This window comes from Mus musculus, chromosome 1 (assembly GCF_000001635.26).
Source record: "Mus musculus strain C57BL/6J chromosome 1, GRCm38.p6 C57BL/6J".
NCBI classification, from domain to species: Eukaryota; Metazoa; Chordata; class Mammalia; order Rodentia; family Muridae; genus Mus; species Mus musculus.
Genome location: NC_000067.6, coordinates 186109982 through 186129195, shown reverse-complemented (window position 1 = coordinate 186129195; position 19214 = coordinate 186109982). Strand labels below are relative to the sequence as shown.

The 19214-nt window shown below is 42.8% G+C and overlaps 1 protein-coding gene across 2 annotated transcripts in view; it reads left to right on the top strand.

Annotated features, from left to right (window-relative positions):
* The first annotated feature begins 11885 nt into the window (after positions 1 to 11885).
* The window catches only part of Lyplal1 (lysophospholipase-like 1), a 29579-nt gene continuing 22250 nt past the window's right edge, over positions 11886 to 19214 (top strand). The window contains exons 1-3 of one of the 2 annotated variants that reach the window (XM_011238910.2): positions 11890 to 12039; positions 12352 to 12414; positions 14833 to 14932. Coding sequence is in view for 1 of the 2 variants with exons in the window: in NM_146106.2 (NP_666218.2) it covers positions 11946 to 12039; positions 14833 to 14932 (194 nt within the window). In the remaining variant the exon portion in view is untranslated. Of the gene's footprint in view, positions 12040 to 12351; positions 12415 to 14832; positions 14933 to 19214 lie in introns of both variants that reach the window. The other variant, NM_146106.2, reaches the window with a different exon arrangement.

The following is a 19214-nucleotide window of genomic DNA, read 5'->3' as shown; positions in this document are numbered from 1 at the left end:
CATTGAGTTCAGCTTCTCAACACTCAAATAACTGTGCTGAGAACACTCCTTAACTGACCTGAAGTTGTACGTTTGGTACTCGCTGTTTGACTTGGCTGCTATGGTTCCTAGCTGATGGCCACTCAACACATTCAGTCCCTCTCGAGTCAGCCGTTCAGTACCCAGTCATCTTACATCTAGGACAAGTGGACAATCTCTACACCACACATGCTTAATAAATCCAAGAGAACAATCCCATTATCATAGGAAGATCTCACCAGTTAATTATGGAAGGTACTGCTTTATTCTTGGGCTTGGGATAAAATGAGACTTAGCCAGAATAAGGAAAAGAGGCAAAGAGAGGCACCAGAGTGTATTGCTAGGCACATTGGTCTGCCATAGAGAAACACCAAGCTTCAGTGGAAAAGGGGAAGGTGGACAGCCCTCATCTCTGAGACCCCATTGTCTGAGAACTTCTAGTATAGCATGGATTCTGAGGACTGTGGTATTTATTGCATCAGACCCTTCTCTGATATTACATGGCAACAAGCAAAGTGTTTCTCCTAGAACCTCTAGAACTTGCCCTGTCCCATCCTTTAGTGTTTATTACTCCCACTGAGCTGTTTTTCTTACCACTTATCACCCTGTTGAGGATAAACTCCATAACTTCTGGTCTCTCACCAACAGAACTTAACACCAGTCATTGGAATAGTGGAGATTATATTTTCATTGATTGAGTAAAGTTTTCAATGGATTCAAGAAATGCATCACCAAATATTCATTATGCCATAGCAATACTTATTACTGAGATGTGTAGTGGAAAATTTGACAGATGTGACCAGCATTTGGGTGGAAGACCATTTGGGTAGTCCAAATCCTGTGAGGATTCCTGTTCCATAGTGGGGATACTTCTAAAAGACACTCTAATTGCCAGAGGTTTGAGTATAACAAATTATATTAAGAAACCTCTGCACAGCGACCCTTGTTAAGTTCCCAGAGGTGTCTGAGTGTGCAACTGAAGATGACAGTGATGTGAACTGTGTGACACTGTCTCTCTTGTTATCTCTCTCTCTAATTTAATAACATGCATTGCTGGACCACTTTCTCCACAAATACAGATGCAAGTCCTGCATATGGTAGATGCTGCTCAGAAACAAATCTATTCTCACTACTATATTTTTAATGTTGCATAAAATACCCTAGAAATGCTAAACTTAACAATTTTGGTGTCTGTAATAATTTCCAACTATTAAGCAGATAATACAACTTTTACCTTTTTATCATTCTGCAGTTTCTTTTCTTTTCTTGTTTATAGCATTTTTATCCATCATCTCTTCTTTCATAGATTTATACAAATTATTCTGATCATATCCATCCCCTATTATCCTCCTCCATATCCTCCCGGGACCACTAACCCCAGCATCCTCCCAACTTCCCATTCTCCTTGAGTCAGACTGGTGCTGTTCATATGCCCATGGGGGTGTGGGGCCATCCATAGGACCACCTTCTCATGGCCTGATCCCCAATGGATAGTGACTCTCCCTTAGCTTTCTCTACACTATAAAGAAAAAAAAATTTTAAAGAATAGAAGTCCTTTAAGAGTGCATGTTTTTCAATTATACTTAACATACAACATAGAACATAATTGGGAAGCAGCCCATTCTACTAAGAGCTTAACCAACTTGATTTAAGTTTAACCAATCTTCAGGTAAGGATAACTAAGGTTAGTTATGCAGTGGAAATACAGAACAATTGAGAGACAACAGGAAAGCTACTTGTCCTGGTTTCCACATCATCTCTAGAACACTAATGCCAGATCCCAACTTTCTGCTGGAAGGAATGGTTAATGAGCTGTGTTTTGACCCTTGGACTATCCAACTTTAGAAGATGGTAAATACGGGCAAATTTTGCATTTCTGGTTATGCTGTGCAAGTGCCAATGTTGAAGCACTGTCATGGTGATTTTCCCCCATTTGAAATCAGGTGACATTCATAGCTACACAATTCCACTGACCGTTGGCAGCAAGAGGTGGGGGAAGAGCATTAGCTCCTTCCTCAAACAATGGCATGGGGGGACTGCTGGGGGGGATTATTGGAAGGCTTGGCCATGGGGGGAGGGGCCAGAGGTGAGGGGTCAGGTGTGTAAGACAGGAGCCTCAGCCGTTTCACAATGGGCAATGAAGGGATATCTGTGAGGAAGGGATTTAGTTAACCAGAAGCTAAAAAAGCTAAACTAAACTAAACTAAACCCAGTAATTAAAACCAATAGTGTCCTTAGAAGCAAAGGCCAGAAAAACAGACTACAGTTCTGTCTTCAGATTCGAAAATAACTGCCATTACCCTCACAATCTCTGACCATAAAGGACAGCCTATCACCCCCCAAGAGAGACCACTCATTAAAAGGAGAAAAACCTCAGTTTTATTCTTACTTAAAACACACACACACTCACACACACTATAGTAAATGTAGAAAATGCTAGTTCTCATCAGATGGTTCACATCCATGCATAAAATAAACTCTGGTCATATTCCCTCCCCCTCCCTCTTACCGTCCCTACCCTCACCTGATCCCCTTTCTTCTCTAGTAGCCTCTTTCGAAGGCTGTGTCATTTGTTTCAGGCTTTCCCTATAAAAGGAAACATATGATGCTTGTCTCCCCAGATTTACTTTATTTCCCTTGACAGGGTGAACTCCAGCTCTCTCCATTTCCCTGGAAACCACGTCCTTTAATTCCTCACTGCGTCTCAATGTCCCATTGTGTACATCGGCCAAATGTGAACACAGGCAGATGTCTATACTTAGGCACCTATTTTGATGCTATAGTTTGGTTTTTGTGGCAAACATGGGCATGCAGGCGTGTATATACAAACTTTGATTCCTTTGGCTATATATGCTCAGCAGTTGTACAGTTTGATCACATAGTAGTTCTTTATTTAATTTTATTTTGTATATGCCTGTGTGTGTACCTGTGCAGGTGTGTGTGTGTGTGTATGTGTGTGTGTGTGTGTGTGTGTGTGTGTGTGTGTGTGTGCAGTATATGCCATGACTTGGGTGTGGAGGTTAGAGAACAACAGGCAGAAATCAGTTCTCTCCTGCCATCCTACAGTTCCTGGAACTAAACTCAGCTCACCGAGTTGGTGGCAAGAACCTTTACCCATGAGCCATTTGACTAGCCCTAATAGTTCTATTTTAAATCACTGAGGCACCTCCATACTGGTTTCCACAGCTTTTACGTCATGGAGGCCCTGTCTCTGGGCTATTGGGACAGACAACAGCTAGGCATTTTCTGCCCCACTCTATTCTTTTCTTTCACTCACAGCTATCTTTTAAACACTGCAGGATGTGTACAGAGGACCATAAGGACAGTATGAGAACTTGCCATCATTAGTGAACTCTGTATTAGGGAAATCCCCAGAGAGACACCTCTGATAGATGCTATCAGAGATGCCAGAGAGGTCTGCAGAGCACAGCTCAGACGGTGACTGTTGGTTGGGTCACAGACTAGCTGGGCTTTCTCTAACACAGTATTGTTCTCCTCTATATTCAGAAATGCACAGGTCTCTCAAATGACATTCCGAAAAACAGAAGTGCTTTATCCCACAGTGAGACTGAAGCAATGAAAGACAAGTCTGTGTTTGTATCCAGGGCCAACCTGAAAACCTTGCCCTGGGTGGATAGAATCAATCACCACGAGATTTCACTGCTGAACATATCAACATCCTCTGCAGGTTTGCTTGATGATGATGAGCATAGTTATTGACCTTCAATCTTTTCAGTGGCCCAGTGACTTAAAGGCAATGATGAGACCCAAGTCTGAGAGTGTTAGAGGAGGCTTGGAATTTACCCTCTCTTCTGTAAGCATGTCTGCTCTGAACACCACAAATTGCTGGTAGTTATTACCTCTCGTGACCTCCAGATGTTAGCCATGCAACTGGCAGAACCAGTCTCCAACAAGAGCAGCAAGACAATTCTTCCCATACATGATCATTTCAATAACCACGGACATTGTTCTGCTGCTCAACTCCACTTATGTGATGTGAAACTCCCGTGGGAGCCGTGTGGGCAAGGTAGCAAGGGAAGCCAGCTGTAAACCTACCAAACGTACGGTAGGTAACACTTTATTTTGTGTAGAGAAGAAACAAATAAATGAATGAAAACTAATTATAATTTATCCTTTAATTATTTATGTATTTTGTATTTCAAATCCTGTGTCTATGATCTAGACAAGTGGATTTCAACATGTGGATTTTGACTCCTTTGGGGTCTAGCAGTCCTTTTTCAGGGGTCACCCAAAACTATAGGAAAATACAGATATTTACATTATGACTCACAGAGTAGCAAAATTACATAAACTAGCAATGAAAACAATTTTATGGTTGGGGGGGGGGTCATCACAACCTGAGAAACTGTATTAAAGGGTTGCAGCATTAGGAAGGTTGAGAACCATTGATCTAGACAGAGGCAGAGGCAGGCGGAGCTCTGTGGGTTCAAGCCCAGCCTGGTCTATATAGCAAGTTTATATCTTATTGTCCTTGTTAATTGAGGGACAGTACTTTGGGCCTTCTTTATATAATATAGTCAAAATAAATTGAAATTATTTTCAGCTACAATTAAACACAGATGCAGTTCATATTTGCTATTAAGAAAACTAAATTATGCGTGCTCATGAAAATGAAGCTACTTTTTAAATGAACTTCTTGACATATTACTAAGAGTAGGAAATATTAGGGTAGTCCAGGGGTAGCATTTCTTACTAGGAAGACATGAGACAATGTTTTTATTAGCATTAATCCACTGTCTTCTTAGGAAAGCTTTAGACATTTATGTGCATTTGGACCAGTCCTAATAAGAATATACAAGTTGTTAGAAGACAGGATATTGGCCTATACGTGCAATCTCAAGTAACAGGCAGGCTTAGAGAAGAGAATAGACATTATAGGTCAGCCTACACTGTGTAGTGATACACACACAGAGAGACACATACACAGACAGACACATACAAACAGACACACACGTACACATACACAGACAGACAGAGACAGAGAGAGACAGATTCAGATACACACAAAAACACAAACACAGACACTCACAGAGACACACACAGACACATACATAGACACACAGAGATACACAGAGACATGCACACACAGACACACACACACACAGGGAGACACAGAGATACATACAGCCACATAGAGAGAGAGACATATACAGATACACACACACACACACACACACACACACACACACACACAGAGAACCACACAGATAGAAAATAAAATAAAAGAGGAAATGAGAAAGGAGGGGAGGGGAGAATGGATGGAGAAGGAAATAAAAGAGGAGACAAAACTGGGAGGAGAAAGAGGAAGGTAGAGGAGAGGATGGGAGGGGTGAGAGAGTGAAGAGGATGGAGGGGAAGGGGGGAGGGAAAGAGTTATGGAGGAGTTAAGAGAAGGAGAGAGAAGGGGGGAAAGGGGAGATAGTATAGGACAGGGGAGGGGAGAAAAAGGGAGAAAAGAGGATGTGAGGGGGAGGGGAGGAGGAGAGGGGAGCCTCTCATTTTTCAATGTCATCACTGATACAAAGTAAAACAAGCAGTTGCGCTTGCTACTTAAGGTTTGCAAAGCTGGTGTTCAGATTTTCTACCAGGGTGCAGTGTATAAAATTCTCAAATAATTAATAAAGACACTATATTGGGTAAAAGTTAATTTGGTATATATATATATATATATATATATATATATATATATATATATATATATATCCTATTGAGTGGTGCATTTCTTATTTTTTTGTGTGCTTTATCTTGAAGCAGCTGTAAGGACCAGAGGTGGGTGGAGCTCTGTGAATTCACAATCAGCCTGGTCTACAGAGCAACTTTCAAGCCAGCCAGAGAAGCAAGGTAAGATCCTGTCTCAAGAAGCAGAGGGGTCTCCCATTCAAGGGTCTCCTCCCACCCTGCTTAGCTTTGGAGGTCAGACGAGATCGAGCCAGTTCATGGTAGTATGGCCGTAGACCCTGATATAGCTGTCTCTTGTGAGGCTATGCCAGTGCCTGGCAAATACAGAAGTAGATGCTCACAGTCAGCTATAGGATGGAACACAGGGCCCCCAATGAAGGAGCTAGAGAAAGTACCCAAGGAGCTAAAGGGGTCTGCAACCCTATAGGTGGAACAATATGAACTAACCAGTACCCCCCTGAGCTTGTGTCTCTAGCTGTATATGTAGCAGAGGATGGCCTAGTAGGTCATCAATGGGAGGAGAGGCCCTTGGTCTTGTGAACTTTAAATGCTCCAGTACAGGGGAATGCCAAGACCAGGAAGTGGGGGTGAGTAGGTTGGGGTGCAGGGCAGGGGGAAGGTATAGGGGACTTTTGGGATAGCATTTGAAATGTAAATGAAGAAAATATCTAATAAAAAAAAAGAAGAAGCAGAGGGGATGGCACGCTGGCAGAGTAAGATGGAGCAGAGTGCGGGAGACAGGGAACCAAGTCTGGCCCTCTGTTGGTGTATAGAGTGGCAAGAAGAGCAGGAGACAGGGCTGCAGACACCAGGAGGAAGCGCAGCAGTGCACTGCTCCTGAAGAACTTTCTGAAAACTGGCATCCGTTCCTGGTAGCAGAGGCACTGCAAAGGCGTATGTTTAAAATGTGATCCTGTACAGATCTTTTCATATAAAGTGGGCACTAGCAATAGCAAGACAAAAAGTCCCCTGTGTGTGTGTGTGTGTGTGTGTGTGTGTGTGTGTAGGAAAGTTACAGAAGTGCATGAATAAAATTCGCATTATATCATAGCTTGTAAGTCTTGAAAAGTTAGACATAGGAGACACTGTTATGTTTTTTTAAAAGAAGGCTTTCCCACAAGAGGGACTTCATAGCCTCTCTGCTCTGTGCTTGAACTTGTGAGGCACTGTGTGTTCTATGAATTTTACTACTTCCAGTACCCGAGAGATGGAGTCACACAGCATAAACTGTCCTGTAGTGAATGACTTAATAAATCTGTCCTCATGAGAGAATGTGACAAGACTTACTTCCTTTTTAAAAGCTAAATAACATCTCATTCTTATTCTCATTTATCCATCTGTGGACTTTTGGCTTCCTTCCAGCCTTTGGTTACTACGTATATAAATATGAATGCATACATATTTCTCAAAGACCCTCCTTTGATTCTTTTAGACGTGTAGCCTTACATTCATTTTCAATCCACACAAAGACTACTTGCTCTTTCTAAGAATATATTTTATCACATTACTTAATTAGTTAATTGATTAATTTATCTGTGTGGGTATGGATACATGCATACCAGGGGTTACATGTAGGAACTAAAGAGACACTTGTGGCAGACCATTTCTTTGGTCACTATGTGGGTTCCAGGAATCAAACATAAATCAGTGGCCTTAACAGCAAGCACCTTTATGAACTTAGCCATCTCACTGGCCCAAGAATGTCTATCTGCTTTAAAAGACTGACATCAAACCATTTCACGAGAAAGCAAATTATTTAAAACAGAGTCTGAAAGAGAAATGGTATTGATTGGACTTCTCAATGAGAATCAGCAATAGCTTCCAAAGCTTCTTTATTGCCTGAAGATACAGTTATTAGATCATAACTGTACATATAGGAAATCCACTGCCATATCCTTGCATATACTCTTGTCAAGGGGTAAACAGTATACACACACAAACACACACACACACACACACACACACACACACCTGAAAGTAGTCCATGCTAGAATAAAATGAACAGCAGAGATCACCATCAGACTGGCCATCATTCTATAGTCTTCTTTTAAACCTTTCGATGTCGCCATGGGAATAGTGGACACAGCTGAACACCTGAGCTTTTCACAGCCCTCAAATCATTGACTTGGTGAGGCTGTGGAGCCTCATTCCCTTATTATGCAGCCGGAGAACACATCCAGCGAGACCCAGTGGCCTGTCCAATGGCACACAGCTGTCATTCCTGTGAGGGACTAGAAATCCTTATTCCCACCACAGCATTGCAATATTCATGTGCTTACACAACTAATAAACGAATCCAGCAGATGGGGAAGTCCGACCTGCACTGACAGTGAAGTGTCTTTCTGGTTTTTGTTTTTGTTTTATTTTTCCTTTTCTTATATTTAATTTCCGGGATGCTACAGCTTTGGGGATTTATGGAATGAGACTTCTTCCCTCAAGGGAACAGACCCTGATTAGTAGTTATTGCTAAGTCTGTCTCTGGATTTGAATGTCCACCAAGAGCTATCATTAGAGATGAAATAATAATCCAAGACCATGTAGGGCTTTACAGTAGATGGAGAGGTTGCTGGGAATGTAGGTAAACTAAGAGGAGTAACTCAGGAATCTAGAAGCACTCATTAGGAAGTGACCAAATAGGAGAACCTCTTTCCTAAGGCAGAGAAGAACCATGAGGTAAGGTGAAGAGTAAGACTTGGGTGCTCAGGTTATACAGTGATTGAGCTGGGGGGGCACTGACTAGGGAACTTCTACTGTCCTCTGTTGCAGGATATTTGATCACACTGTGAACCTCAAGATTGTGTTAGTTACTGAAAACAAAACAAAACAAAACTATTTTTAGTTGTGGCTCAGTCCTTAGCACATACCTTTAACCCCACTGGCTGGAATCCAGATACAACCTTAAGTATACACCTTTAATCCCAAACAATGAAGGTAAAGTTAATTGGTAGAAGGAAGCACCCATGTTTGAAGGTAGTGTCTAATTGAGTGGTAGATAAAGTGATGAATCAGAGAAAGATTTGACAGAACAGGATATGTCCCATTCTCACGAGAAGAGAGAGGAAAGGGAAGCTACTTAAGAAAGCAGTGCAGGTAGAGAGAAAAGGAAGAGAGAGAGAGAAAGAAGTCAGAACTCAGAAAGAACTAGAAGGGGTAAGCCTATTCAGCAGTAAGTCTCAGAGGCAGAAAACCTTCCAGGCCTAGATTAGATTGTATGGAGGCTAGAAATTTTCAGGAGAAGATCTAAATTTGCAGATGGACACAGTAAGACTCTGAGACAACAATTAATACAGGAGAATAAAAGTTCCATTTGCAATCCTCCCCAAGAGTCTGGGCATTGCTTCAGCATTAATCACTCTAACTGTTATTCATCCATCAGGACAACCCCGCAACACTCCAAAGCTTTATTTGAGCAACTCCTCTCTCTCCTTTACCAAAGCTTCCCAGCCCAGCATGTGATGCCCCCGGTGACTGAAAGAGAAAGGGAGCTTGCACATCCCGAGAGTGCCACAGTGGTGAGGAAGGAAAGCCCACACCCCTGCATGTAGAAGGCCTAAACTCGAAAGCTTAAACCCCCTGGAATGAAGGCAACGATTAAAGGTTCAGTCTCAGTTCAAAATGATTTATTATTTGATAAGGGTTGGGAGCTTTAAGTTTTTCCTAGTTTCCTTCATAAATGGATAAAGGGAATTTGCTCTGCCAATTTATAAAATGTATTAAGTCACCTATGGCTGGGGCTTCCTGACAAATGTGCATTTGTTATGCATAGTTGTGTTTTGCAAAATGCAGCAGTGGATAAATAGCAACCAAGTTAGCAAGGTGGGTGAGCTGGTTAAGGCACTCACTGAATAAGCCTGGTAGTGACTCACTTGGAACACACTTGCAAGTAGAAGGAGGGAACTTATTCCACAAAGCTGTCCTCTGACCTCCACATGTGTACCGTGACACACACACCAGCAGGTTATTCACATACATGCACCCAGTAATAAGAATAAGTAAAAATTATTAATTAATTAATTAACCAACAGAGAAGACACATTCAGGGTCATAAATGAGAAAAGGGGTAATGGGCTGGATTTCATGTAACTGCCACCATCTCAAACATCAGATGCTGCACTCCAAGGGCGGGACCTTCACATGTTCTGTAAAGATAACACATTCACCTTAAAGAATTCCTAAACACAGCATAGGAAATTAAACCCTGACCTGGTATCTCCCATAACACCCAGAGGGAGCTCCCGGAGTCACAGAGATCTGCTGTCTGTGCCTCCCCAATGCTGGGATTAAAGGCAAGTGCCACCACACCTAGCTTAACCTTGTATTTTTTTTTATCCCAGAAGACATGAAAAAAATTTGGGAAAAAATGGAAGACTGTTTTTCTTATTTCTTTTCTTTGCTTTAGTTGTGTGCTCTATGCTGACTGTTTTGGTCTATCACTGATGTTATCAAACAGGGTGATTGGACAGACTGGCTAAAAACATATGAGCAGCAACAAAGAAACAAGAAGTTGTAGGAAGAGGGAAAGAATGTAACAGTGAAAATCCTCCTTGGATATTCCCACTGCCAATGTAACAGAGCAAAAGATCGGTCTTAAAAGGGGCTGCCAGACAGCCTGCAACCTAATTACATTTCAAAGTATGATAGGACCGGAAAGAAGCACAGCCCCAACAGTGTGCCTACCAGATGGCATCTCTAACTCCAGGGACAGAGATGTTTGTTCTGTAACTGTAGATGAAAGCAACCATAGCTTTCAAGTCATGGAAAGATGAAGGAGCAGTGCTTAGATTCAGAACAGTCTGGCCCTGTCTAACAGTGATTGTGACTCTAGGAAGGGTCAAGTTCCAGGTAAGAAGCCAAGCCTAGCCTGCAGGTAGGACTCCAGTCCCTATTACCTTCCTGTTGTGGCTTTTATAGTGAGTTGGCCCTTGTAAGGAAAGCCTTCTTTTACTGCCTGTCTGGATGGAGTCAGTTAGTTTCTCCTTTTCTATCTGTCTCTTTTAACCAACACAGTGTTTTCAAAGCTATTGGTATTCTGTATGGATTCCATCCCCACAGTTACCTGGCAATAGCCAGGTAGGCCGACTCACTACAAAAGGGGCTGCTTGGCCCCTTCTCCCTCTCCTGCCTCTCGTGTTCTCTTACTTCTGCTTCTCTCTCCCTTGCCTCTTGCCCCATTCCCCTCACCCCTCTCTACACGTGCTCATGGCGGGCCTCTGCTTCTCTACTCCCTGCCTCTCTCTGCCTCTTCTACACTCTTAACTCCTCTCCCCATGCCCTGAATAAGCTCTGTTCTATACAGGGGAAAGGACTGCCTTGGCATGGGCCCGCTGAGACATATCCTTCCCCCACACCCTGCCAGAACATATTGTTATAGCTCTTTATCTTTTTATGATTACAACACAAGCTAGTCTATTTTGTACTGGGATGGGAATTCTGTCTTTGTTAGCAGTGACGGTACTTACTGGTACACGCATACCATGTATCCTGTCCATCCGCGTGGAGATGGCATGGGGGTTGTTTTATCCTTTGCGGTCTGTAAATACCACCGCAGATAGTGATGTAGGAGCCTCTATCTAAGTGCCTGATTTGTTCTTTTTAGGAAGGGGATGTATCCAGAAATTGAAGTTGTGGGTCATTTAATCCCACACTTATTTTCATGTTACTTCCTGCTGCCATCAGCCACGCACAACCATCTCCAGCTTGTAATCATTTCCACTAATCATTGCCCACAGTTTTGCTAACAGCCATGCCAAAGAATGTGAAGTCCTAGCTCATTAAATTAGATCTATCTGTTAACTATTAGAAAAAAGACAAAGACACACACACATACAAAAGAAATTATTATATGGCTGGGTCACCCTGTGTGCAAAAAGCTACGAACATCTGGTGCAAGCCCCAAAGCGGATGGTTATATAAAATATGGTTATATCTGTAAAAATTTAAAGACAGTAATATTTCCCAAACTGGGTGATCCTGAGCTTTAGAACTGCAGTTTAAAACCTGCAGCAAATTCTCGGGACTAAAGTTTATTCTCAGTCATTACAATGGAGGAACCTGACCTAAGGAAAGCATTCCTCAGCAGAATCCAGAGCTGAGCACTCCTTCGTCAGATTTAGGGGCGGGGCGCCAGGCACGGCGCATGCGCACACCCATGCTGGTGCTGCTTGCCTGCGCGCGCGGCCCCGTGACGCTAGGGACGTGGCCGCGCGCCTTGCCATCTCTCCTCCGCCATGGCTGCTGTGCCCAGCGCTGTTCACCTGCCGCGTTGTGTGGTGTCCCCGACCGGGAGACACAGTGCCTCGCTGATCTTCCTGCACGGCTCAGGTGCATTACAGTCTCGTGGTCTCCGACCCGCTCGCTACAGTAGGGGAAGCACCCTCTTCTCGGTCCCCCAGCGCCCAGGGTCGCCCGAGGGCTCCTCTTTCTGTATAGCACTCATCTTCATCCTCTTCCTTCCTTCGCTGGTGTGCTTGACCCGTGCACCCACAGCATGGTCGAACGGCAGTCCTTACCTAACCCCAAGTTCAGTCATAGCACCATATCGGTGTAAGTCTCCAGGCACGTGGATTAACCACTGTTTCAGGGTCGACCAGCAGTGATCTGACATACATACCCCACCACACACCCCTATTGCAGGTCCTAAGCTGTTGTCTGCCTTGCCGGTGTCATAGAGACGTTTTTGGATCATATTTACACTGTGTAAGTGTATGCTTAGCACCACCAGCGGGTTTCCCCTGCGCCTCCCACCTGTCTTTTTTGATGGTCCACCACCCTGGTTTCCCCTATGCCCTCTTGTAAAACCTTCGAGGTAAGTATAAAGTCCGCTTCATTTAGGGAGCACCCTTAGAGGAAAACACAAGAATCACCGACTTAATCCTTGCTCACTGTGCTTGGTTGGCCCGGGGTAAGTTCTCAGGAAAGGAAAAAAAAAAAATTTTTTTTTTTTTTTTAATTTAAGAAATGAGATCCAGGCGGTGTCCTCAAGGGGCCTACCTAAATTTAAAAACAAAAACAATTCAATTAATTTGAGTCAGCAGTGGATAGGAGATCACAAGATGGTGCATGGGCTACTGCCAAGAGAATAGTAAGGAAAGAAAAAAAAATGGGGTTGGACATTGTGAATGAAGGGCTTGTCAGAGCTTTTCAGGAGCACTGCGTTATGCTGAGGCCTGTGTAGGCTTAGGGGACTAGAACACGACGGGATTGGAGTGTTCCCTCCATTTTGAAAAAAAAAAACAAAACAAAAAAAAAACAAAACGGGACTAGAAACGCTTTCTTGCTGTTGCTTAAGGAGTAGTGAGGCTGGGTTTGAATCCAAATGTCTGACTTGGAATTAATATTCTGGGGGGAGGGGGAGGGAAACCCTCAACTATGGTGTATCATTCTAGAAATAGAGTAATAAAAGTTGTGTAAAGGGAAAGGCCTGGCACGAGACTTACACCTTTATAGCTAGCTGCCTAATAATCCAGCACCCAAGAGAATTCAGTGATGAGCATCCAAAATTCCCACATAGTAATTCCTTCTCGTAATTAATTCAGTGTCTTTAGAAAGAACTAGAGTTTGTTCTTTTCCCCCCATCTGGACCACCTTGCTTAGTGCTTCCTATTTTTCTATTTCAAATTACTGACATTTTTATAACCTATAATGTATGTCTGAAAACAGAGTCACCTATTCTGTATGTATTTTATTCATTTGTGTGTATTGTCTGTGTGTGTGTGTGCGCGCGCACGCGCATGCGTGTGTAAAACTTGCCTTTGTACATTGGAAAAAAATTCATCTAAATAATTCTTCCAGATGTTCAGGTATATTATTCTTATATAATTGGATCTCCATTGATGTATAAAAAGATCTTTTAGGAGTTGGCCTGTTCTGCTAATTGTTATTATTAATTAATTGGAACTTGGAGTCACCTGAGAAAAGTGAGTCTCAGCTGAGAAATTGCCCAGTTCAGGTTGGCCTGTGGCAGTGTCTATGGTGAATGGTCTCAGTTGTTGGTTGATTAGGAGGCTCCTGCCTGCTGTGGCCATTGCTTCTCCTGTGCATGTGGGTCTGGGTTGTATAAACCTGGTTGAGCATGAGCCATGGGGACAAACCAGTATCAGCTGTGCTCTGTGTTTCCTGCCTCTGCTCCTACATAAGTTCCTGGCCTCCCTGGGTGAATATGCCACCAGGTGTATTTGAACCTTTTTCTACTTCCAAACTTTGAGGGGAAACGGCGACTCTTACAGTGAATGATGTAAATGGTCTTCTCTGTGGCTGGCTTCAGCCTCCCACACGGGTCCCTAAACTCCATTATTTCCTTCACGGACATCCATCATACCTGTGATTCCTAAGTCTGTGACCCGCACTGACCTTTAAGGCTGATAAAGGCTGTTCTGTGTATGGTTGCTGTCTTTCTCCCTTTATAATGTCTTTATGAAGGTGCTCAGTCAGATCTTGCTGAAGTTACAAGAAACCCCAGGAAGTGGGAGCCTTGTCCAGTAGACACTGCCTTCTCCACCTCTCTTTATCCACCCTCCTCTCAGTGACATGTAAGGCACTTGGGTTCTTTTCCTGTCTCCATGCAGGTAAACATACATTAACTCTTACACTATTACACTTTTTGGGGGGGGGCATGATGTTAGGTTATATAAATATTATCAACACCATTAAAATCTGATTTCTTCACATTTATATTTGAAGTACAGTGACTGCCTTATCCACTCCTTGAAGACTTGTTGTCACCAAGAAAATTGTATTAGGTCACACCAGCTACAATGGTGTAAATCACACTGGGATTTTTTTTAAAGGGTAAAATGAGAAACGAATAGTGTCAAACAACAGCTTAACAGAATTCTCTTCTAGAAGAAATTATCCTACCTACTACAAACAAAGAGACCTGAAATGCACCACGAGGATCGTTTTCTAACTGATAAACACTGCCTCCAGATAATGTAATAATAAAGATAGTGTGCTCAGCCAACTAATTCTGCTATCCGAACAGCTCTTTTTAGCATGTGGGGAGTTTTCAGGTTTTCTGTCCCAGCCCTCAAGTGAGCTGAGATGTGAAGAGCACCTTCAGATGCACTGTGTTGTGAGCATGTTTCTCTGACAGTGTGGATTTTGTGATTTTGTCAGGTCACTCTGGCCAAGGACAGAGAGAGTGGATCAAGCACGTGCTAAACCAAGACTTAACATTCCAGCACATAAAGATCATTTATCCAACGGCCCCCTCCAGGTACGCGATGCTCAATTTCACCTTTAAGTATAACTCCGTGGAATAAAATATTATCTATGTGCCAACTAGATGTTTTTAGCTTTAACTCTTTATTTGAGATTTTAAGTTAGGGTCCTCTCCTCCCACCTGTAAAAATGCATGCTTTACTTGGAAATTGGCGCCCGTGGCCAAGCTTCCCCAGGTGGCCGACCACTCCTCGATGGGAATAACTCATCTGTTCTGAGCGACCCTGCAGCCTGCTTCCCGTGAGTCTCATCTTTCACCCCTCTCCACTTCACACACCCCGAAAGCAAACTTAATAACTTCAGCCAAGATAGTCGTTCTGACCTGGGTTCATAGTCCCTGGAAAAGAATTTTATAACATTCTTCTTTCCAACTTTCAAAGGATTTAAGTACTCTGAGGTTCTTTGAATCAGTGAACCAGGATAGACATGAGGTGTGGAAACCTGCATTTAATGGAATTCATAAAGATAGGAGTGAAGTAATTCTGAGGCCATGGACTGCTTTTTATAAATATTAAATAAGCACCCACATGGTCATTTTCAAATTTATTTTTTGCATTAACAGATATTGTCTTGTCATGCAACCAAGTCTGATTTCTCATGATTTAGTCTTGGTTTTCTTTCTTTCTTCCTTCCTTCCTTCCTTCCTTTCTTTCTTTCTTTCTTTCTCTCTCTCTCTCTCTCTCTCTCTCTCTCACTTCTTTCTTCCTTTCTTTTTTTTCATTCATTCATATCCCAAATGCTGCCCCCTCCCAGTCCCCCCTTCATAGGGTCTGTTCCCATCCCCTCTCCCCTTCTCCTTTGAGAGGGTGCCCCCTGCTCTGGGTATTCCCTAACCCTGGCACATCAAGTTTCAAAAGTTTGTAGTCTTTTTCTAGGGAGTTAAAAGGGAATGCTGATATCTCTGTGGAAACTGAGAAGATTGTGAGTTTTAGGCTAATTGTAAATGTAAGTTATTAAATAATAAGAAAGACATTAGGGACATGATGATTCTAAGAATTTAGTTATTTTTATCTCTTGCTAAGAATTGAATGGTTTTCATCCCTTGGTCATCACGCGTTACCAGTTGTAACATGAATTCTATATTAGTGCTTATCAGACTTTAAACCAATGGTATTTTATACTCCATATTGCCATATGCCTGGGGTTCTCTGTGGTGTTTGTGCTGGCCTCTTCAAATATGTTTGCCAGTGTTTGTTCCTTTGGTCTTTAGAGGTCTTTCTGTATCCCATTGTCTCTGAGTGTTTGATAGCACTTAGAGAACTCACTTGCACCTGAAGATCTCTTGGGTGAGTTGTTGGCAACGAATTTGTTTCCTTTTATAGAATCTATGTTTTCAGATTTTCTATGTATTTTGTATTTTCAAGTCAGTGTCAGTGATTTCTATCTGCTGGAATTTGTCTCTGACTTCAAAATACTTTCTTTTTTTCAAGATACTTTTTTTTTCTTTTTTCTTTTTCTTTGGTTCAAGACAGGGATTCTCTGTGTAGCTCTGACTGTCCTGGAACTCACTCTGTAGACCAGGCTGGCCTCTAACTCAGAAATTTGCCTGACTCTGCCTCCTAAGTGTTTAGATTAAAGGCCCAGCCAAGATACTTATTTTTAATGTTTACATTTCTATTCATATATTTTATTTAAATTCTCATAGTAATATTTTGTTGTTTTGATGATGATGATGACGATGGTGTATGTGTGTGTGTCTGTGTGTTCTAACTTGTCAGGGTTCACGAATCATTTTTAGAGCCAATTTAGGCGTGGTTCTTTTCTCTGTTTGGTGTAGTTTGGACAAGGAGTCTCAGGTAGCCCAGGCTGGCCTGGAACCCCTGGCCCTTCTCTGTGTCCTGAGTGCTAGGACTCCAAGTGGTCCCCACCTCATCCAGCACAATTTCCTCTTGCTTTTCGTTTTCTGTTCCATTTATGTCTGCCCATTTTCTTTTCCCCTCCTATTTATATTAGAGCAGTAATTTTATCACGACTCTAGCCAAATCTCACAATGTTTTATTTTTCTGTTTTATTTATGTTGGAAGGTTTTCTGTCACCTTCGTGTTCCCTGTGTAATTCTTGTGTAACAAATTACCCCCAAGCAACGCTTTTATTATGGCCACAAATTCTGTGGTTTAGGAATTCAGAAGGGCACAATAATGGTGACTCAATTCCACTCTGTTGTTCTTGGGACTTCTCTTGGGAAAGCTTGAAGGTTGGGTGTGGCTCCTGATTTGTCTGCTGGGCACTGGATCCCTCATCTGTCAGCCTTGTCACACAGCCAGCAGATATCAGCCAGGGCTTTCCTGCTGGAGTCTCTATACTCTGACACCTTAATAGGCTTTATCATTTAGAGTTCATTTTATTTTGATTGTTGAGTGTGTGTATGTGTGTGCATATTGATATGTGTGTGCTGTCTACCTTTTCTTTTCAGACTCTCACCAAATCAGGAGCTTAGCAGTTTGGCTAAACTACCAGGGTAGCAAGTTCCAGGGACCTAGCAGCCCCTCTCTGACCTCCTCCCATCTTCCAGCACTGGGATTACAGACAGTGCGGACACTGGAACGCAGATCCACATGCGTTCCATAGGACACATCTCTCCAGCCTGTCATTTGGAGTCTTGGGCTATGTAGTAGCATGGAAGTTTGTTCCCAGAGTAGATATCCTCAGAGAACAAGGAAGTTAACAGTTGTAGAGCTAATGCAGAAGGCATCCAGGATGCAAAGGAAGAGTGCAGACCTTTGCCTCTCGGCAAAAGTCTGTCACTGTGGTAAGGGCTTGTCTGGTTACTGTTTTAACTCCACCTCTCCCTATCCCCCAAGAATTCCTGGACCCCCTTAACCAGGAAGCCATCAGATGTCTGTTGGTGACTTTATGCATCGAGGGTCGGCTCAGTTGTCTTACTGTTGCTGATTTCTAGTTTCATTCCATTGCCATCAGATAAAATATCCTATATAACCCCACTCTTTGGCTTCTCACAGGACTTTATGGCTTTTCATGAATTCTACCATGGTAACTCTTCATGTATACTTTAATTTACAGCATTTAAATTGTATCAGGGCAATATAAGATGACTGATAGTATTAACTTACATTTTATATATGGTCAATAATTATTTTTAAGTGGTTTTGAGAGTCATGAGCAAAGGACTTTTATTATAAAATGATCCTCTTAACTTCTGGTAACAACCCAAAGTGTAGTTTGTATAATAATTGTGTACTGCACAACAACTTTCCTACACTTATTTTACATTTTTGTCATCACTTTGTTAGTTTGATTAGTGTTCTTAGCAAACTTCCAGACTTTTTATCTTTAGCTTGTCTATCAGTTGTATTTAGAATGTGTTTGTTATAGGCAACATGTAATTGGGCTTTGTTTATAGCTTTAATCTATAACAGTTTTTGTCTTTTAAATGATTTGTTGAGCCATTTATATTTAATGTAACATTGAATTTATAGGCTTGACTACAAATCTGTTGTCTTTTCTCCTATGTTCTATGTTTCTCATTTTTGCACTATTTAAACTTTTTAATATTTCAATTTAGTTATCTTGTTCCCTGATTGTGGTAAGGCTAAATACAAATCACAGACTTTTACCCGTCTTAGAGTAAATATTTGCCAGTTTAACTGAATTGTAGAACTTTAAATGACAAGGCCCCTGTCTCCCTTCCCCTTTATGATTCTCATGTCTTTCATTACATATGTTAAGAACACCAAATTAGTCTGAACACGTGAGAGGGTGCGCCAGAGAACCTGACAGCCTCTGGAACAGGCAGAAGCACAGAGGGGCTGAGGCAGCACCCTGTGTGGGCCGGGGACAGCCGGCCACCTTCTGGACCGGAGGACAGGTGCCCGCCCGGCTGGAGAGGCGGCCTAAGCCACAGCAGCAGCGGTCGCCATCTTGGTCCGGGACCCGCCGAACTTAGGAAATTAGTCTGAACAGGTGAGAGGGTGCGCCAGAGAACCTGACAGCTTCTGGAACAGGCAGAAGCACAGAGGCGCTGAGGCAGCACCCTGTGTGGGCCGGGGACAGCCGGCCACCTTCCGGACCGGAGGACAGGTGCCCACCCGGCTGGGGAGGCGGCCTAAGCCACAGCAGCAGCGGTCGCCATCTTGGTCCCGGGACTCCAAGGAACTTAGGAATTTAGTCTGCTTAGGTGAGAGTCTGTACCACCTGGGAACTGCCAAAGCAACACAGTGTCTGAGAAAGGTCCTGTTTTGGGCCTTCTTCTTCGGCCAGGAGGAGGTCCAAATACAAGATATCTGCGCACCTTCCCTGTAAGAGAGCTTGCCAGCAGA